Genomic DNA, 15,186 nt, shown 5'->3' with positions numbered 1-15,186 from the left:
TATTTAAGAATTATTAAATACGAGTAAATGCTTTTTTAAGTTATCATGTAGACAAAAGTGGGTAAATAAATTTTGAATATGAATATGATTGTCAGCAATTCTATAATTTTTTTTATATTTTTTACAACTTTTTTAACAGTTTTGTTTTTCATGTTACTGCTGTTATTAACCTTGATGTATTTGTTGTATATCAGATAATATATTTGTTGTTTATTATTTATTTATATGTCATATTTTCTTTATTTTTGGGATGATTAAAATTATTTTTATAGATGTGATGTTGATTGGTTATTGTAGACCAGTGGTTTAATACTCATATAAAAACTTTAATGCGCTCTCTATATGGGTAATATCATACCATCTGCAACATTTCTCATCTTACCAATATTATATTTGAAAAATAGAGTGGGATTTCATCTAAATCAAACCTTTCAAATCTGAAGATGTTTTCCTTTCCATACACCTAATCGCTATTTATTCCATTCCGGATAAGTTCTAAAATTACACAACTTTTTCATCCAGTTGAAGCTATCTGGGACCCTGTTTAAACAATTCACCATGCATGATACTTTTTAATGAGACCTGTTTAAACTACTGTAAATACTTCAAACAAAATATTTTTTTACTTCAATTTTAATTTCGAAAAAAGTGGATCATACTATATCAAAGTTTCTTGATGATCACTTTCTAAAGTTTATTCTCCCTCAGCTCACTACTGATGACCTCCATTTTTCGGCCGGTGACCCCAAACAGGAAGTTGTATAAATGACTGTTTTTCCCGGAATGGACCAAATAGCGATAAGGTGTATTTAGGCAGGTGTATGGATTTTACATATGGACTTACAAATGAAAATTCAGGTACATCTAGACAAATGATTCAGTTTATACAGCTTTCAATAGGTATATTAAGTTTATTCTCTTATTGTTGTGGCCTGCTATCTATTTTTGGCATGAATACATATTTTTTGTATCACACTATACATAATGATATACGAAAAAGCCTTCTTTAATTTGATTGGCTAATCGAGTATCACAAGATGATATTACAGCATTTCCATTGGCTATTCCTTATGTCATTGATGACTTTCAAAGGTTAAAACTACATTTTGTCCATGGCAACATACATCTATGTCATTTCTTCAATAATATACTAAATACTCACACATTCTGAAGCCAATAAAAAGTCTTAAAATGTTTGATGTTAAAGTTTGACACTGGAAAAGGACATATAAAGTCATACTGGCATGTGCAAAAGACTTGATCAACATTTCATGGAATCTTTAATTTAATACATTAAGAGTATTGACCATAAGAGAAATAGGTTTAACAACTTGTGAAAATTGGATATCAACTCTGGTTATTTAATTTAAATAGTAATAATAAACTCGCTGAAGGCTAAGTTATTATTATATTGAAATTAAATAACTCAAGTTAATATCAAGCAATATCCCATTCTCACTCTTTGTGAAACCTATTACTATTACCATGATAAAACTTACTATTAAAATGTGTTTTTCTCCTGAAGTTGCAGTAATCCATATTCTGTCAAACTGATCAACCAAGAGAAAGATTGGTTCTCGATAACTGATGTTTGTAAGAGCGCACACACTGAACTGTCTTGCCTGCTTTAATTGTCCTTGTTAGACTATGTTGAAAGTCTTTAAGATAAAGATTTACTACAAGTGTCACATAAACCTTAATTTTTTAAGGATCCATGGCAATAAGGTCAAGGTAAGATTAATCTTGTCTGATAAACATATTCACTTTACAGTTATTCCATGCATTAATAATAGTTGACCTATTGCTTATGGCAATAAATAACACAAAATCACAAAAAATTACCATTGACCAATGAACCATGAAAAAAAGTAAAATCACAAAAATACTGAACTCAGAGGAAAATCAATTCGGAAAGTCCATAATCACATGGCAAAATCAAATAACAAAATGCATCAAATAACAAAATGCATCAAAAACGAATGGACAAGAACTGTCATATTCCTGACTTGGTACAGGCATTTTCAAATGTAGAAAATGGTGGATTGAACCTGGTTTTATAGCTAGCTAAACCTCTCACTTGTATGACAGTTGTATCAAATTCCATTATATTGTCACCGATGCGTGAACAAAACAAACAGACACAATATGTAAAAATGTCAAATGAGGTCAAGGTCATATGACACCAGAAAACTTACATGTACCTCTTTAATAAAACCATTCAATACACCACCTAATGATTATAGTTTCTGAGAATTGGACGTAACTTTAACCTTGATCACTGATCCATGAAATTAGGTCGAGATTTGGTGAATCCTGTTTTATGGACATGAAGACACTGCAAGGAACCCATATACCAACTATAGCTCTACCACACTATTTCTAGTAATAAGCAGTTGCAGAACCGATAAATTGAGGTCAAGGGCAATATTCATATGACAGAAAATTAGTAACATAAGGTATCTGCATACATCCAGATCTTTTACCTTCCGGAGTATATAAAACTGTATACAAATAGTTTAAGGGTACATTGATGCTTGACAGAAGGATAGAAATAACACAAGTCTGGAAATAATATCTATATAATATTTTTTTATTTTAACTGGTTAAAAATTAACAATAACAGACAATATAAATTGTATGGTTGTAAATGAGAGATTTTTAAGGTACCTTACTGTTGAATGACAGATACTCCAGTTTGATGAGGTATGAAAATGAGTGAATAATTGTATCTACATATATTATATGATTTTAAAAATATCAATCATTTTTGTTCTTTAATAAATTGTATGAAGAGTAATTTATGCATTTTCTATCAGGACTTTTTTTTATAAATTGACCATGATTGAAGTTCACTTTTCATTATTAAAGCCATCTGTGTAGATGTTCAGTACTTTAATTTATCAAAATGAAATCCTGGGTCTGATTTAAACTAAAAATAACAACACTATGCCCATATATAGAATCAGAATTTGTGTTCTTCAGTTCAATGATCCACTGTGGACAGATGCTTTCTGAAAATCACTGATGTTCTTCAAAATAAAAGATCTGAAAATATAAATACACAGTATTTACAAACTTTTACAATCTCTAAAGCTAACAGTTCAGTTTGTCAATTTAAATACATAACTGTTTTAATGAATGACTGCTTACTATAAAATTTAGCCTTAAACAGGTTCACTATAGCTACAATTTCAGCTTTAACATATAGCTTGGTTGATATTTATTTTCTCTATTAATATTATCATCTCCCTTTAACATTTTTCAAATGAAATTTCCAATTTTGGATTTTTACTATGAAGAACAGTCGAAAAATATATATGTAGACATTATAGAGTAAATTTACTTAATACTGACTTTATAATGTCTGTATATATTTTTTAGACTGCTCTGAAAGTATTGATGCAAAAATGAAAACTTCTTTTAAAAAATGTCCAAAAAGAATGCATTTTTTTTTATGAGTTTTAGGGTGAAACTGTTTTTGCTGCAAATTAAAGCCATCAGTGCTTCTAAAATATGTCTGTAATATTTTAATTAGACTTCTAAATCGTAATTGAGAGTTTTTTTATAATTTATCTAAGGGAGATAATTCAGCACAATTTGACTGATCACCCAGATTGAGCTACAACAGCTTAAGAGAACCTGTTCAACAGACATTTAAATATCTAAAAAAACAAATTCTTATACTTCTTAACAGGCAAATGTCATTGGTTTTCTGAAACAATATCTTCTATTTTATAATGAAAGGATGTCGACCTGTCCATCAATCCTCAACCTGGAGAGCCAGATAGTCTTTGTTCAAGATTTCATTTCTTTAGATTGTTTGGTGACCAAGATTGACGCATGGTGATAATGAGAGTTGTAAGTTGTATTTGTGAAAAAAAATATAGATTGCTTTGCACAAATACTGACTTGTGACAAACACTGAATACAATAATTAGTGTTTCGGTAAAAATCTTTTTCATTTACATTCATGACTTTTTGCTTGAAATCTAAATACATATGAAATTTAATGGTTCACAGTTATAGCAAAAACATTCTTACTGACTGTGTTGGTATATACTGTCAGACTCTACTTACTTTGCTCTTTGTGCCATTTCATTCCCAGTCCATCTTGGACTGTATGGGTAATCCCCAAATGGTTGAATGAATGGTTTTCGCTTGGCATCTTGATGATAAATAGACTGGAATTTGAATTCTGGTTGTTCTTGTGGAAAGAACTGTGGCAAATCAACTTTAATAAAAACAAATACCAAGATGAAGTAATTAGATTTATTTTTGTTAGCAGAACACCTGGATTTGATTAGAAACTGAATGCAATATTCTACTAAATGTTTTTTCTGTGCAAACTTTTTTTTTCGCCTTCGGCGAAGAACAATCTATTTTTTTAGCGACAAACCGAAGTCAATTTTTTTCTTTCAATTTTAGCATTACATATAGTGGCAGCTCAGGGTGAAACAAACAATTTTTTTTACTCAGGGTCCAAAACAAATTATTTTTCACCAAAACCTGGAAACAAACTTTTTTTTCCAAAAAAAACCATAGCCCCCCCCCCAGAAAATCAAATGGTTGCTGCCTTACACTTCGGGTTAAAACCGCTAAATTCATACTTCACTGTCATATTTCTTTGTACAATTGTCCTGATGATGCCTATCGATTAGGCGAAACATGTAGACCCAATAAACAGATACTATGCGGTAAAAACATGAGTGTTGTTGTCTTTTTTGTCGACACACTAAATTTAGTTGTGTAAAATATACTGTTACTAATGATGATATTTCATCCTATCTGGGTGAAGATATGAACAATTACTATTATGTGTCCATCCTTCTATTTGAAAAACTGAGTTGGATTCCCCAATAATCTAAGGAATAAACTATAATAGGCAAAAGAGTTTGACATTAATAAAGTGATCCTATTATAATATGAATATGAATATTTCATTTGTTTTGTTCAAAGCAGCAATGGATATAATGAGAGATTGTGATACAAATACTGCAAAAACTAGGCAAAAATAGAAGGTGTAATTTTGCCTTGACTTCAGTTTTGGCAGAATTTTTACACACATAGTTTAATTTCCTCTGCAATGTAGGATACAATGTTCAACCTGAGTAACTTCTACTGACATTGTAATGATGAAAAGTTATCTTTACTTACTTAAAAATATAAAGAAAAAATCATTCCATTCAAACAAAAAGCTGATCTTTGTAAAAGCATCTGCATCATATTCCAGTAATGATCTGTGAAATAAACAGAATAAAATAGTCTGTGAATATTGGTACATATTAATGGTAAGTACTCATTGTTTCTTTTTTTTATGAACCGAACAAATATATCACTTAAAAGATCTGTTTAAAAAACAAACAAAACCATTAACCATTAAAAAAATAATACTATCTAAATGGTACAAACAAAATGTAAATAAATCTGAATCATGGAAAAAATAAGCTGCTTACAGTAAATATTGTATTCAGATTTACTCTATATTCACATTATTTTAGGTTTATATCCTCAAATAGTAAAATTCATGAATTTTTCTTAGATTGAGTTCTCTCCTTTAAAACTGTTTTTATAAATAAACCTACCTTCCAAAATGACTTAAAAATGCTGCGATATATTCTTTTCTTTTCTCAAAATTTGCAACTACTTGGTCAACCTACCCAAAAAAAAAAAGTCATCAGTACTGAAAAGAATCTATTTTAATACAAATAAGTAGTATGTTCTCATGCTGAGTGACAATTTTTGTAAGTTCAAGAGATAAAATAATGCAAATGTCATGTATGTTGACTTTGCTTTACACAAAACTCCCTATATATACATTTGTAGCTAGGGCAAAGTTGACCATCACTGAATTTGGCTATTTATTTTAGGTCTCTTTTGATCAAATAGCTCCAACCCTTCTGCATATCTGCATAGCTTTATCTACATCTCTAGTTTTTAACGGTTTTGGCTTGTGCGTTTTCAATGAAGATAAACCCAGAACATTTATTCAATGTTTAATATATATCGAGTGTTATTTTCATTTGGAAGAGGTTTTTTTCTTTCAAAAACATAAAAAAGAGCATTTTTAATATCTTAACCTTTAAGATATTCAATTGTACAGTTATCTGATATTTTATCTTACAACTACTCCTACCTTATTAGATAATAAATTAGAAACATTTGGTACATAATCTAACAAACATCCATCTGATGGAAAGGCTGGTATTCTTAAATTTGCTGCACCTCCTAGTGCACTGAAACACAAAATACAAGAAATATTAAGCAGTTATCTCCCTTACAGAGGTTAATTTGAGAAGGGAATCAAACATTTATTTCTCTTATCCTCAGCCTAACTTACCATTTGAATATATTTGTATGCCCCACCTACAATAGTAGAGGGGCATTATGTTTTCTGGTCTGTGCATCTGTCTGTTCTTCCTTCCGTCCGTCTGTCCTTCTGTCCGTCTGTCGTACCGTCCGTCGGTTCATTCTTTCAGGTTAAAGTTTTTGGTCAAGGTAGTTTTTGATGAAGTTGAAGTCCAATCAACTTCAAACTTAATACACATGTTCCCTTTGATATGATCTTTCTAATTTAATTGCCAAATTAGACTTTTGACCCCAATGTCACGGTCCACTGAACATAGAAAATGATAGTGCAAGTTTCAGGTTAAAGTTTTTGGTCAAGAGTTTGTGATTTAGTTGAAGTCCAATCAACTTGAAACTTTGTACACATGTTCCTTAGGTTATAATCTTTCTAATTTAAACGCCAAATTATATTTTTTATCCCAATTTCACGGTCCACTGAACATAGAAAATGATAATGGGAGTGGGGCATCCGTGTACTATGGACACATTCTTGTTTTTTTTAATTCAAAGATCAGGTTATTCTAAACTGCTAATCTTCCAATATAAAAATCAAAATTTTGGAATCAAGGGTAGATAATCCTACATTTTTCCACACATTTTTTTAATAATGAAGTCACTTACTGCTCAACTTTTGGTGATAAATATAACTGTGGTGTGATCTTTGAACTTGATGGAGACAGAAAACTTATGAGGAGGATGGCTGAATCTTCACCAGGATTATCCTAAAATACAGATATGATTAATATAAAAAATATGCAAATCTCACTTCTTCAAATCAGGAACCACCACTGTGAGCTTCTTCATTTAACTTGTTACACTTGTATCCTCTTCCTTTTTCTTACTTATTTATAGTTTGATTGATGAAAATTATACCACCATCTAGTACACAAAAGACCTAAAATTTCATCTTTCTTATGAAGGCTAAAGTGAACATTTGAAAATAAGAAACTGAAGGATAAATATATTTAAATTTAATATTAAACAACAAAGGATTAATTCAACATTATCTCCTACTAAAGTAGAAACTATACTTTACATATTAAGTCACTTTTGGGAAACAAAAATCAACAACGCTAAAAAAATACAAACATTTTTTTAGAGTTCTGCAATTCTCATGATCAACAAAGGAAAGAATAGTCAAGAATATAAATATTTATTTAGTACAATATTATTCCAAACTTACCTTTGATAAAAATGGAGGTATTCTGGTAAAATCTACTGGTAATCTGATTAAAAAGCTAATTGGTCCAACTTTTGACTGAAAAAAATAAGTGTAAAAATAATTTCATATGAATTTGGAAGGCTCTGTTTAAGTATCAATCATTAAACATGGTCATATGTCAAGTTCTAAGTTCAAAGGTTAATACCAGTTTGTTGTTTCTGCACAATGATTTCAAAAACCTATTGACATCATATTTTTTCTTCTATAAATGCATTTACAGGAAAAATGAAAATAAGAAAATGAGGCAAAACATACAATTGTTCTGTTACACTTGCATACTTCGCCAAACTTATTGAGATAATTCAACACACCAAAATCAGTTTACAATTACATTCAGATGATTTGCCATCTCTAACATTGTCTTAATTGTAACCTCATTTGTTTCTAAGACTTTTAATCATCCATTGACTGGGACAATTTACGTGAACGTTTGTCTGTAACGACCACTGTTCACGACGTACCTAGGATAGACATTTAAACTGTGGGGACACCAAAGGTTTCATAACGCCTTTAATTATAAAATAATTCGAAAAATTAATCAGGAATAACCTTTGTGTTTTGATATATATAATTGATATAAATCAAAATATCGTGTTATTTCTGATTAATTTTTCGAATTACTTTATTTAGGTGTTGAAAACCTTTGGTGACCCCATAGTTTAAGTGTCTTTAAAAAGTACATAGTGAGCATTGGTCGTTACATACAAACGTTCACCTTAATTGTCCCAGTCAATGGATGATTTTTTAAAATGTGTCAATCAATGGCCACAGCTACACTGTTTTGAATTTCATTCTAAGATAATTTTTATTTTCTACCTTCTTTTTTATAACACACTATGTTTTAAAATCTTGGGATTAAAACTAAATCAAAATAGTTTTAAAAGAAAGCATAACAAGAATGTGTCCACAGTACACGGATGCCCCACTCACACTATCATTTTCTATGTTTAAAGGACTGTGAAATTGGAATAAATTCTCTAATTTGGCATTAAAATTAGAATGATCTTATCAAAGGGAACATGTATACTAAGTTTCAAGTTGATTGGACTTCTACTTTATCAAAAACTACCTTGACCAAAAACTTTAACCTGAAATTTGCACTATCATTTTCTATGTTCAGTGAACCGTAAAATTGGGGTCAAAACTCTAATTTGGCATTTAAATTAGAAAGATCATATCATAGGGCACATGTATACTAAGTTTCAAGTTGATTGGACTTCAACTTCATCAAAAACTACCTTGACCAAAAACTTTAACCTGAAGCCAAAAACTTTAACCTGAAATTTGCACTATCATTTTCTATGTTCAGTGAACCGTAAAATTGGGGTCAAAACTCTAATTTGGCATTTAAATTAGAAAGATCATATCATAGGGCACATGTATACTAAGTTTCAAGTTGATTGGACTTCAACTTCATCAAAAACTACCTTGACCAAAAACTTTAACCTGAAATTTGCACTATCATTTTCTATGTTCAGTGAACCGTAAAATTGGGGTCAAAACTCTAATTTGGCATTTAAATTAGAAAGATCATATCATAGGGCACATGTATACTAAGTTTCAAGTTGATTGGACTTCAACTTCATCAAAAACTACCTTGACCAAAAACTTTAACCTGAAGCCAAAAACTTTAACCTGAAATTTGCACTATCATTTTCTATGTTCAGTGAACCGTAAAATTGGGGTCAAAACTCTAATTTGGCATTTAAATTAGAAAGATCATATCATAGGGCACATGTATACTAAGTTTCAAGTTGATTGGTCTTCAACTTCATCAAAAACTACCTTGACCAAAAACTTTAACCTGAAGCCAAAAACTTTAACCTGAAATTTGCACTACCATTTTCTATCAGTGAACCGTAAAATTGGGGTCAAAACTCTAATTTGGCATTTAAATTAGAAAGATCATATCATAGGGCACATGTATACTAAGTTTCAAGTTGATTGGACTTCAACTTCATCAAAAACTACCTTGACCAAAAACTTTAACCTGAAGCGGGACAGACGGACGAACGAACAGACGAACGAACGAACGAACGAACAGACGGACGAACGGACGCACAGACCAGAAAACATAATGCCCCTCTACTATCGTAGGTGGGGCATAAAAACTAAATTTGAGGTACTTTTTAGAAATTCCCTATCATAATGACTATGTATGTAAAGTTACAAATGGATGCAACTATAACTTCATCATAAACTACCTCGACCAAAAACTTTAACCTGGCAAAGAGCTGTTTCACACAATCTCATTTTCATGTTCAATGAACCATGAAATGAGGACCAAAAAACTAAATTTGAGGTACTTTTTAGAAATTCCCTATCATAATGACTATGTATGTAAAGTTACAAATGGATGCAACTATAACTTCATCATAAACTACCTCGACCAAAAACTTTAACCTGGCAAAGAGCTGTTTCACACAATCTCATTTTCATGTTCAATGAACCATGAAATGAGGACCAAAACCTAAATTTGAGGTACTTTTTAGAAATTCCCTATTATAATGACTATGTATGTAAAGTTACAAATGGATGCAACTATAACTTCATCATAAACTACCTCGACCAAAAACTTTAACCTGACATGGGACAGACGGACGAACGGACGAACGAACAGACGAACGAAAAGACGAACGAACAGACGGACGAATGGACGCACAGACCAGAAAACATAATGCCCCTACTACTATCGTAGACGGGGCATAAAAATAAATAACTACTAATACTTCATTTTATATAAATGTTATAAGGGACTGCTGTTTTGCGTTTCACTGATTACATTCTATCAATTACAACTTACCTCAAACCTAAGTATATGTATTTCTACATGTTGTGAGGTGATATCTGACTGGTTAACTAGTGATGAATAATCAAATTGTAATTACAACTTACCTCAAACCTAAGTATATGTACTTCCACATGTTGTGAGGTGATATCTGATTGGTTAACTAGTGATGAATATTCAAATTGTAATTACAACTTACCTCAAACCTAAGTATATGTACTTCCACATGCTGTGAGGTGATATCTGATTGGTTAACTAGTGATGAATATTCAAATTGTAATTACAACTTACCTCAAACCTAAGTATATGTACTTCCACATGTTGTGAGGTGATATCTGATTGGTTAACTAGTGATGAATATTCAAATTGTAATTACAACTTACCTCAAACCTAAGTATATGTACTTCTACATGTTTTGAGGTGATATCTGATTGGTTAACTAGTGATGCATATTCAAATTGTAATTACAACTTACCTCAAACCTAAGTATATGTGCTTCTACATGTTGTGAGGTGATATCTGACTGGTTAACTAGTGATGAATATTCAAATTGTAATTACAACTTACCTCAAACCTAAGTATATGTACTTCCACATGCTGTGAGGTGATATCTGATTGGTTAACTAGTGATGAATATTCAAATTGTAATTACAACTTACCTCAAACCTAAGTATATGTACTTCCACATGCTGTGAGGTGATATCTGATTGGTTAACTAGTGATGAATATTCAAATTGTAATTACAACTTACCTCAAACCTAAGTATATGTACTTCCACATGCTGTGAGGTGATATCTGATTGGTTAACTAGTGATGAATATTCAAATTGTAATCTGTCATAAGCTTCTACTATACGCTCCTGGTGGGCCTTATACATTCTTAGAAGTTCTTCTATAACTTGGAGCAGGGCATAAGGATTATGATAATCCCAATCTACTAATGTCTATAAATAGATACATATATATCACTATGCGAAAAGTAAATACCTGAATTTACATGTCAATATGGTCAAAAACAGACAATGAAGTGTACTTTACATTTTCTATAACCATTTTTATTTAGTTGAAGAAAGTATGTTGACTAGATGTCTTTTGCGTTTTTGTGTAATTGGGTTGTTGTTTCATTGATCCCCGCCCCACATCTCCTGTAATTTATATTAAATCAAGTAATATTCTTTCAAGACCTATTGGCATTCATACATGGTGATACATTTTTGTATCTGAATGACTTTTCCTCTGACACATTTGACAATTTTTATGAAAAAGTTTCTATGTCTTTAAGTCATTTTTCTGATTTTCATGAAAGTTATTCCATTGAAAGTTAGATAATAAGCAGATTCTTGAGATAATTGTCATTAATTGTGTAAACAGACAATCCTACTTTTGATATATATCACAATCTAGCTTTATACTCATACTTGTATATAATGATGACATCGGAACTTTGTTTAGGATTTTTGTAAAAAAAGCTTTCCTACAAAGGAATTTTAACAGGTTGTTTGCTTACCAAGCATTTTTAATTTTTAAATAAGTATACTCACGCATTTCTACAAAAACTGACATATTTTTCATATCACTTATCAAATCAAATATATGCATTTCATTTGTAAAATTGTTTTGTGTGCAGTTTAAAATGACACATATGAACACATATACTAAGGCGATGTATTCATGTAGATACATTTGTACATTGTGTAATGATTTCAAAAATTATTTTATGTTTTTGTTTTATTGATATCTGCAAGACAAACCTTAATATCAGCTATATCAGGTGAAAAATCTGTGTCTTCTGATCCAAAAATAAAATCTGGTGATTCTTCTGGACTATATTTATCAAATATTACCTCCCCTGAAAAGAATTATTTTAAGTAAATATTTTTTATAAAGAAAAAGGATTTTTGTGGCTGAATATATGGGATAATGATAGAATATTGTTGATCATCTCAACAAGATTGATTTCTTGCTTGAGCCAGTACTTTGAAAGTGAAAATCAAGTTGAGATTATGACTATTGATAATCTGTTGATCACTATTTTACATATAACAACATTGTTAATTTCATGTTAATTTCATTAACAATAGCACATGCTCCCTTAGTTTTTAGCGATAATTTTTCATATTACTCGACATTGCTGAGAAAGAAATTTATCAGTCAGTAAGATCAAAGGAAAATTTCGTAAAATAGCGATAATTGAACTTTTCTACTATCTTGATGTCAATATACAATTATAGAAACCATTAAGGTATATGTTTGCACATTCCTGTAATAATATTCTGTGATAAGTCTAATACATGTGTATATAGTGCAGTCAGTGCCTGTCTTATGTCATACATATGAAGTCTAATGGTTTTTAATTGTTATTTTGAGCATTTTGTCACAATTTCAGTGTACACAGCAGATCTTTTGTTTAATTTATTCAAACTTAGCTAGTCAAGACTCTACATAGAGTTTGACATGAAGAAGACTGTAGGATGACTTCTAAGTGTCTTCTGTTATTTTCTTTGTCATATATATACATATTTGCTTTCTCATTGATGTATACATCCAGCATCTCCTATGATTCTTTTTGGTAAGCTGTTGTATCCATATACTACTTCTAATATCTATCTAATGTCTTTTTTGGTTATTTGTACCCAGTAACTTAAAAAGCAAATATTTTACTTGACATGTACATGCAACAGCGTACTAGGCTAAAAAATATTTTGTTTGTTGTGCAGCTACAAATATTAAATTTATTGATATACATGATATACATATAAGAATGTGCATGTATGTGTGAACAAGTCTAGTGTTTTTGTTTGTTTCAAATATGGACATGATGGATATTTACATGTTAAAGTCTGTCCAGCATAAGGCAATAGTACTTTAAATCTGTCTCCTTCACAACCAGCAATGAATGACACAGATCTGTAAAAAATAAAAAATAATAAACATTAATTCTAAATGTTTATGTAAGAACTCTATTTAAGAAATCTTTGACAACATAATTGTAAATAAAACCTAAAATTTGTAGTCCTGAACATGGTTCTGTAAAGGACATTTTTCCCATTTTTAGGAATTCGGAATTCAGGTTTGAAACGGCCATTAGAAAGGGGGTCTCAATGGGGGGTTATGATCCAAGATCAAGCTTACTGTTTTGTCTCCCATCTCCCGCTTATGTAGCAATACACAGTAAGGAGTTTAGTTACGCATTTTGGCCCCGTTGGATTTTTCAAATATGAAAGTTATTGTGTAATAAAATTCATTTTCAGACAGCTGAGTACTAATTTAGCCTTCAAAGATGGTTTATAAGAACATCAAGATTATTTTTTACATGTTTTATTGGCTATTTTCTGTCTGACTCTCCGTATTTTCATAGCTCGACCAGCCATAGGTACAGCTTCAGAAAAGGTATTACTTCAAGCGATTGAAATTCTACTTTTAGCCAAATTATGGGGAAATATGTGACATCTTTTCTATTTTCACATTACTATAAGACGTGTCACGGTACTTATCTATCCCGAATTCATGTATTTGGTTTTGATGTTATATTTGTTATTCACATAGGATTTTGTCTAATGCTTAGTCCATTTCTGTGTGTGTAACATTTTAATGTTGTGTCTTTGTTCTCCTCTTATACTTTATGCGTTTCCCTCAGTTTTAGTTTGTTACCCCGATTTTGTTTTTTGTCCATGGATTTATGATTTTTGAACAGCGGTATACTACTGTTGCCTTTATTTTCCCCCCCTTTCTGCAAATAAATGCAGATTGTTGCCATGGATACACCCAAAAGACACCATATTTTACCATTTCACATACAGGATATAAAATCTATGGAAGATTCTGATTCCATACATATGCACATATATGACACAAATAGTAAGCTTAATATTGCAAGAAAGCAATGAAAAGGGGATGGTAAAATTCATGAGGGCAAATTTTGATATTTTTCTAACTGTTTATTGCTACCTTACACTATGTATGTAAGCAATTCTCATTTTTTTGTAATTTCCCGTGTCCCTCTGAACTTCCTTTCCCATTTTCACAGCACAATAATATGACTTTCACGTGTCACGCTTACAAAAAATCGGCAATCCCACATCATGCTTAGACCCCAATGAGACCCACTAAAAATATGGCAAATTTCAGCAATAGTTTAGAATAACAATGAAAACATATCTTTAGAAATGTTTTTTTTATTCAAAAGAGTAGAAAAAATATATTCTGCATTAATTTTGTACGCTGGTACAGGTAGTAGCGTAGTGATGTCAATCATGTCCATATGTAGTTTCCCTGTGTGATAAATTCAAACACAGATACCGAATGAAACAACAAGATGACTGATTTTAGACTACGGTAGGATACCCCTATAAAACGAGTCATTAAACGACCCTTGTATATGCCAAATAGTAATGATACAAAAATATGTAGATTATAGTCCAAATTATTATAGTGTCTTGAAAGACTATAAATATTTGCTACGACCCCATCCTACAAAATGTCACAGCATAAACATATAATAGCCTTTCAATGAACTGTTCAAGACGTCATAATGATAATTATTAAAACTAGTACACTGACTGTACTGTAGTAGGAAGCCTGGACGGACCATTTTTAGGTAATCCTTGTAATGTAAAAACAGCAATTTTGTATAAATAGATTACCCCGATCTAACATCTGTTAATCTAGCTTTTCCTCCACATATACCAAAACATGAATGTTCTATCAATGTTTCTGCAAACTGTCGAATATCAGGCGAAATCCCTAAAAGAACATCATAATCGTTGTGATTCATTTCTGTTCAGCTGTATCCGTGTTTATCTTCTTCTCCGGTTGCAGTCGGTGATTACAAT

The 15,186-nt window shown here is 31.0% G+C and overlaps 1 protein-coding gene across 1 annotated transcript; it reads right to left on the bottom strand.

The window, feature by feature from the left end:
• Positions 1-2,569: 2,569 nt before the first annotated feature.
• On the bottom strand, positions 2,570-15,186 carry LOC139516487 (BRISC and BRCA1-A complex member 2-like). The gene is made up of 11 exons (XM_071306627.1): positions 14,998-15,186; positions 13,185-13,261; positions 12,106-12,203; positions 11,107-11,298; positions 7,529-7,603; positions 6,967-7,067; positions 6,134-6,233; positions 5,583-5,653; positions 5,155-5,237; positions 4,078-4,231; positions 2,570-3,045 (listed from the first exon to the last, which is right to left on the bottom strand). The coding sequence occupies exons 1-11, from the start codon at positions 15,126-15,128 to the stop codon at positions 2,979-2,981; spliced, it is 1,149 nt and encodes a 382-aa protein (XP_071162728.1). The 5' UTR covers positions 15,129-15,186; the 3' UTR covers positions 2,570-2,978.

The sequence above is a fragment of the Mytilus edulis genome, chromosome 3 (genome assembly GCF_963676685.1).
Source record: "Mytilus edulis chromosome 3, xbMytEdul2.2, whole genome shotgun sequence".
Classification (NCBI taxonomy): domain Eukaryota; kingdom Metazoa; phylum Mollusca; class Bivalvia; order Mytilida; family Mytilidae; genus Mytilus; species Mytilus edulis.
Note: the sequence above shows the minus strand (reverse complement) of the source record. Positions and strands in the feature narration are given on the sequence as shown.

Excerpts from the sequence above, each read along its gene's own strand:
- LOC139516487 (XM_071306627.1), bottom strand. The coding sequence starts at position 15,128 with ATGAATCACAACGATTATGATGTTCTTTTAGGGATTTCGCCTGATATT. Across the intron at positions 13,262-14,997 it reads TTAACAGATGTTAGATCGGG|ATCTGTGTCATTCATTGCTG; the intron begins GTAATCTATTTA and ends TATTTTTTACAG. Across the intron at positions 3,046-4,077 it reads GAAATGGCACAAAGAGCAAA|ATCTTTTATTTTGAAGAACA; the intron begins GTAAGTAGAGTC and ends TTATATTTTCAG.